We start from the raw sequence: 6,903 nt of genomic DNA on the forward strand, positions 1-6,903 counted from the left end.
ACATCTTGATAAAATTATTGTTGTTGTTTTATTAATATTACTTATTGGATTGGATTGTAAATATTTACATTTGAGTATATAAATATTATATTTCAGCTTGAAACGAATATTTTTTCAGTATTTGAAAACTTAATATTTTGACTAAACAACCAAAAAAACTAAACTTTATAACATCACTGAAGTTTAATAAATCAAGTTTAACTGAAACTTTGATCAGAATAATCAGAGGAAACTTCTTTGAGTAAAAAAAAGCAGAATTATCTTTAATTTTCCACCCCTGAAAAATTGGAGAAATTGAGCATAAAACTGTTGACAGCAGATAAAAATGATTTATGATGTTTGACATCGTGTTCCTCTTTGCCATAAAACAGTCAAATGTAGCCAATAAACGATAAATAAATATAACAACATAAAAAAGGATCTTGAGCTCTAAATTCTGAGATTAGGATGAACACATTTACAGAACTTTTCAGTTGAAAAACCTCTAGAACATGCTGTGTCCTCTGAAGGGCGTCAGTCTGGACAGCCACGTGAAGTATCCGTAGGAGAGACACACCAGGAGATTCTTCAGGAGATAGAGCACCGGCGTGACGAAGCCGAACGCCACCATCAGAGCGAAGCGGAGGACGAAGAACGGGAAATCCTGCAGAGCGACTCCCGCCAGAGACAGCAGGGCGCTCTGAGGAGCGATGACGACCCGCAGAGCCGAGAGGAAGGTCAGGATGTAGACCGGGAACACCCAGGCTGTCCCAAAGACCGACGGCTGACCTGCTGACCTCAGCATCTCCACCGTGTCCAACCAGAACAGAAAGCTGCCCACGAACAGCTCCGCCCGGCCGTCCCGCCTCCACAGGACGCGCAGGGGCCCAGAGTAGGTCAAAGGTCGCAGGGAGGAGGAGGAGTACAGGTAGGACGCGGGGTACGTGCGCGCGCTCAGAGAAGGAGGCCTGGACGAGTCGGCGTGCTCCGACCATCTGCCGGGGGGGCCGCCGTTGCTGACCGACTCCTCCTGACCGCCATCGGCCGGCAGCTGCGCCGACACCGTGGTCACCCGCTCCAGGTGGGGCGGGACGGGGCCCAACACGTCCCCGTCCGGGTCAAAGGAGTCCGCTGCAAAGACGGGAGGAGGAGCTGTCAATCATCTTCTGATGGTGTCATCCTGTCAGATTAAACTGATCCTAATCAATAGGACATCCTCGTCTGTAAAAGCTATTTTCATTTGGTTTTATTCTATATTTACATTTTTTTCACAAAATAAAGTTTGTGTTTTTGTCTCAGCTTTAGTGAGTCAGAATGTCTGCGTGTTTGTTAGATTATAAATGAGATTCATGTTTTTCACACAAAAGAACCTCAGCAAATCTTTTTCTTTAAATGTCAAACATCTTATTTCTGCACAAATACTTAATAAATCTATTCCTTTTAAAAACGGAAATAACTCTTTGTTTGCTGAAAAATATTCAAACCTTATTTATAAATCAGGGTTTCTCATACCTGCACAACTCAAAGCAATTTACAATTAAAAACAGAAGCAAACACTAAATAAATCAATAAAAAGAATGAAACCCGATCCTCCCTTTACCTCCCTCCACTGGCACACAGAACACCCCAGAAACAGTGAATACATTCTAAAAACAAATTAATAAACAAAGATAATCTACCCAACACAGAGACTCTGACTTTTAAACAAGTTTACTTCAGTAAATCAAGACTGTAGTAAGAATTTAAAAATACTTCCTGAACACATTTCAAACATTAGAATCAAAGATTCCACTCTATATAATAATAATATAATCATAATAGAGGTGGGATTTTATGTTTTTTCTTCCTAATACTCTTTATCAAATAATGACTTATTGTATTGTGTGTATGAGTGCAAATACTGATATTTATAGGATTTACAGTAATTGTAATAGCATCATTTGCATGTCTGTGTGCAGTTTTAAAATCTTTTATTACTTTTTAATGTCTTTATTTTACAGTTGACATGAGTAAATATTTTAAGTTTGATGTTTGTATAGAAATACGTTCAGTCGCCACTTTATTATTCAGGCCTGACCAACGCACTTTATAGTGCACTATACAGTGAGTAGTGAAGGAGTTCGGACACACCCACAAATGTCTAATCAGCCAATCTCATGGCAGCAGCTCAATGCCTGTAGGCATCAGAACAGGGAGGAAAGGTGGAGGAAAGGTGATTGAAGTGACCCAAACGAGGTTGTTGGTGTCAGACGGACTGGTCTGAGGATTTCAGAAACTGCTGATCTACTGGGATTTTCACCCACAACCATCTCTGGGTTTACAGAGAATGGTCAGAAGAATTCTGAGTTCTGTGTGCCTTGTAGATGGAGGTCCAAAGTGGTAGTAGTGAGGTTCACCTAATAAAGAGTTTTCTCTTTTTTTATTGATTCCTTCAAATAAACAAACAGATGTTTTGAGGTTTGATTTCCTGCCATGAAGACAGTCAGCCATCCTTACATTTTCCCATGAGCCTCCACGGGCGGATCCTCTCGACGACGTCCACACAGATGAGACAGAACAGAACCAAGGAAACGGGCAGCTCTGTGAACGGGTCGCTGTAGAGCCCACTGTCCATCTGGACCTGCAGAACAACAGAACCATCGATGGGAGCTTCTGTCAAAGGACGCGAGTTTTTAATGAACCAACGAGACTTTACACATCTACTCCTACAAAATCAAATCGTCTGAGTGAAAGTTTTTATCAGATTTAAATGTTTCAAATCAAACTGGATTTACTGAAAAATCGAGACGCTTTTGTCCTTCAGAATCTTCTGGAATTATTGTGTTACAATCAAAACGATACAGAATCTTAAAGGTTTTGTGTCTAAGCGTCACCGCCAGCGCCTCAGACGTTAAAGGGTTAAGGGTCAGTCATGGAGCTCTTTGAACATTTAAAGTGGAATAATTAAGAAAAAGTAAAAAATACTAAATTTTGGGACATTTGACGACTGAGACGTAATGAGACCAAGAGATCTTTGGCTTCACGTGTCAATAATAATAATAACGTTGAGTCTCGGGCACCAAAGTGGAGCTTCCTCACCTTAACGTGACCGTCCAGGTTAATGTCAAACCAGTTTTAACAGCCGGTTACTGAACAGCTCAGATCCGGCGGCGTCTCGTGACATTTCTGTCTCTTCTTCTGTCCTCGCTGACGGGGACAAAGTCTTTCGTAGTGAAAGTTTATCCCGAGGACTCAGAGAAATTTGAGCATATTATGCTAATTTAGCTTTAATACGAAACATTGGAATGTTTTCCACCATCAGTGAAGTCCTCAGCAGCAGATTATTCAGCCGCTGCTGTTCTTTCACAGTAAAAGACTTATAAAAAGTGTTGTCGTTTGTACATTTGGTTTGTAAAGTCAGTTTGTTCCTCAGAACTGAACCGTGTCACTGAAGCATGACGGATGATCAATAATTTCCAGAAACAATTTGATCCACAAAAACCTGAATCGACTCTTTTGATTCACTCAATTCAAATCCAATTTGAGTTTACACATTAATACACATTTGTTTTGAAATACATCAATAATCTACTATGTTTGGAATATATTTATATAACACAGTTCACATTCTGGAACATGTGAAACATTGTTCTGCTTCTCCTGGAGGGCGTTTCAGTTTGGCCACTAGGTGGCGATCGCGCTACACTTTCATCCAGAAGAATAAGCAAAGCATGAGCAAAAAACTGCTTTAGACCACACATGGCTACTTTAAAATATGTCTTTAAAAGAGTTCATGTCTGTGAGTTCATAAAGATGTTTATTAAAGTCAGAAATGTACGTTTAGGTCGACTGAGCGTTAGCATTAGCGTCCTATGGGAAATTCCATTGAACATTATTAGCAGACTTTAGCTTTATGTGATAAATGTATTTATATTTTTATGAATCAGTAATTGATCTTTTAAATCAATTCATCGATTTTATTAACCCAGCCCTTGAGTTACCTTGTAGCCAGCGACCATGACGGCAAAACACGGCAGCGTGCTGAGGAGGAGGTACGCCAGCGCCGTGGGCCGCCTGCATTGAGGAAACGGAGAAGATGAAGGTTGTAGGTGTCTTCTAGAACTTTGTCCTCTTTGTGTTTCAAAGACCGTGTTAGGATCTAGACCAGGGAGGGGGGGGCACAAAGGGTTCCAGAATCTGACAGGAGCGCCGGACCAGGATCGGATGCATATTTTGGTAATCCACAGATTGGAAATCTGATTGAAAACTGAAAAATACATTTTGAAAAAGAACATTTTGGAATATTTTATGTAAAAATCTGTGGTAGTTATTTTTATTTTAGCACCAGTGGGTTGATGTTCCTCAAGGAAAATCGCCAAGTTAGAGAAATGCTGCGTGTGTGTGGTGTTGGAATGACTGGAAAAAGGACTCGGAAAACAAAACGACAAATCTTCAAACAACAAACGAACGCAAAATAACTTCCTCCCCTGAAACAAATGTCATTTGTTTGTGTTGAGGTAATTTATTGAGAGAAATCAGAATTGCTGGAAAAATAAACATTATGAGGATTCTCAATTTGATTTATTCCAGTTTGGCGGGCCAGCTTTTATAGTTAGTGGGCCGCATGTGGCCCCCGGGCCGGAGTTTAACCATCCCTGATCTAGTGGGATGAATCAGACTGAATCAAAAAAACTTTACAAATCCTTGATTATACACGTGTTAATATTTTTTCTTTCTTCATGAACTACTTTAAAAGAATGTCAGAACCTCTCTCTGAATCCCTCCAGCTTGTACACGTTGGTCTACAGAACTCACCACTGTGTGATCTCTGCGATGACCCTCCTCTTCTTCAGGGTCACGTACTTCAGAGGAGCCCACACCAGCAGGGTCACAGAGGTCACGTAGGCGATGGAGGCCGCCACCACCAGCCAGTACGCGGTCTCATCCCACCCCCTCACGACGCGTATGACCCGGGCGAACCTCTCCATGACCACGAAGACGGGCACGACCAGAGCGGCGAACTGCAGCCCCTCGTACAGGAGCAGCTTGACCGTCTTCCCCGACAGCATGGTCGGCGAGCAGCTGGAGACGATCATCACCGCCAGAGACCGGAGGCGGCGGCGGCTGGACTCTGCTCGCTCAGCCTGCTTACTCTGCAGCCTCAGAGTTTTTACTGCTGGGTAATGAAGAAGTCACGCTGGTCGTTTTATGAGCCCAAAAACGAAAGACATCCCATAATTTCAGAGAGAGAACAGAGCCTGAGCATGGAACCTGATCGGACATTTACAATAAAACATCGTCTGATTACAAAAATGTAAAAGTTTTTCAGTCTAAACTTCAGAAACTCAATTTACAACACAAATGTCTCCCTCTAGTGGTCAACATGAGGAATGACACACCTCATAATAAAAATGATTCATAAACAAGTTTATTTTCCTACATGCATCACTATATACATTTTAAGTGATTAACTGAATGAACTTTTGACCAAAAGTCTTTTTGAGATATGTCTGATTTGTCTGTATTTGACTGATATTTGTGCTTAATTCATTTCATGCACAATTATTTTACAATTATTATATACAAAGAAAAATTTCCAGCAAATTTTGTTCATTAAAATTTGCTTTAAAAAAGTTCATGATTGAACTCTTATTTATCTTTTAAAATAAATCAGCTAACATCGAATTATAAGCCATAAAACAATAGATGTGGTTTAGGGAAGCACAATAAAAGTGATATTGTGGAAAATACAACTTAAAGAGTTTTTGTTTAAGCTTTCATTGCAATTTTTGTAAACTCTTTAGACAAATATTCTTTAAAGACAAACAATTTCTTGGTTGGTCAGTAAATAAAGATCAATCTACACATCAACACCAGACGTTCAGTAAAGAAACAAAGAGAACCCACAGGTTTTCTTCTGTACATTTGGCCTAAATTTATTGTGAATATTAGGGTTAAAAGAAGACAGAAACAGGAGGGCAGACCAGAACAGAGGCAGCATCTGTACAAAATGAAATCTTTACATCCAGACTCTTTAGTGCTGAAATTACCCACAATGCTCCATTTGCACAGAGAGCAGTAATGAACCGGCTCCGTCCTGTGGTCCCAGAGAAACGACTTCAACATTTTCAAGTGTTCCAGCTTCAGTCCGACTTCATGAAGGCAACAAAACGATGACGACTCTTCCTCTAGAAAACAAAAGGTTTGGACGCCGGAAATCTTGAAAGTGTCGTTTGATTTCCTTAAGGCTGTGTGAAGGTGACGAGAATCACCGGGTGAAAGAAAAGAGGAAGTAAAACAACAAATAAAGAAAGGTGAACAACAACAGAGGATCAGGGCAAATTAAATGAGAATGAAGTCCTGAAATTTTAAGAGAAAAAAAGTAAAAAAATTACTGGGAATAAAGACTGAAAATTAAACTGACAAAAAAAAAAGAAATTTACCAAACAAATAAAGTGTTTCGATGAAGGGAAAAAAGATTTAAATAAAATCAAAGTTTTACTAAATTAAATGTGCAATCTTGTAAAAAAACTAAACTATGAGGAAAACAAGTCAAAATCTTTAATGAGAATAACATAATTAAGATTTGAAGGAAATAAAATGTTTAAATTATGAAAAAAAAAGTCAAACTTTTACAACAAAGTTGTAAAGTCATAAGAATAAAAAATCTCACAAGAATATTAATGAAACTGAGAAAAAAAACAAATTAACCAAAAATAAAGTTGTACAGTAGTTAAAAAAAAAAATCTTTTTAAAAATAGTCTTAAATTAGGAGAAAAAAAATCAAAATCTTCCAGGAATAATATAATTACGTGGGAAAAAAATTCAAATTTAACAGAAATAAAATGTTAAAATTATGAAAAAAAGTCAAATTTTTAGTAAAATAATAAAGTTGTAAAAGTATATTTTTACATGAGTAAAACTGTTAATTTATGATTTCAAAAA

General features: G+C 38.8%; 1 protein-coding gene across 1 annotated transcript; it reads right to left on the reverse strand.

Annotated features, from left to right (window-relative positions):
* Window positions 1-176: 176 nt before the first annotated feature.
* si:dkey-32m20.1 (transmembrane protein 236) lies at window positions 177-6,897 on the reverse strand. Its single transcript, XM_024273233.2, has 4 exons — window positions 4,774-6,897; window positions 3,960-4,032; window positions 2,476-2,599; window positions 177-1,110 (listed from the first exon to the last, which is right to left on the reverse strand). Exons 1-4 carry the CDS (start codon window positions 5,052-5,054, stop codon window positions 485-487), a joined length of 1,104 nt encoding a protein of 367 aa, XP_024129001.1. The 5' UTR covers window positions 5,055-6,897; the 3' UTR covers window positions 177-484.
* Window positions 6,898-6,903: the final 6 nt, after the last annotated feature.

This window comes from Oryzias melastigma, linkage group LG17, assembly GCF_002922805.2.
Source record: "Oryzias melastigma strain HK-1 linkage group LG17, ASM292280v2, whole genome shotgun sequence".
Lineage (NCBI taxonomy): Eukaryota > Metazoa > Chordata > Actinopteri > Beloniformes > Adrianichthyidae > Oryzias > Oryzias melastigma.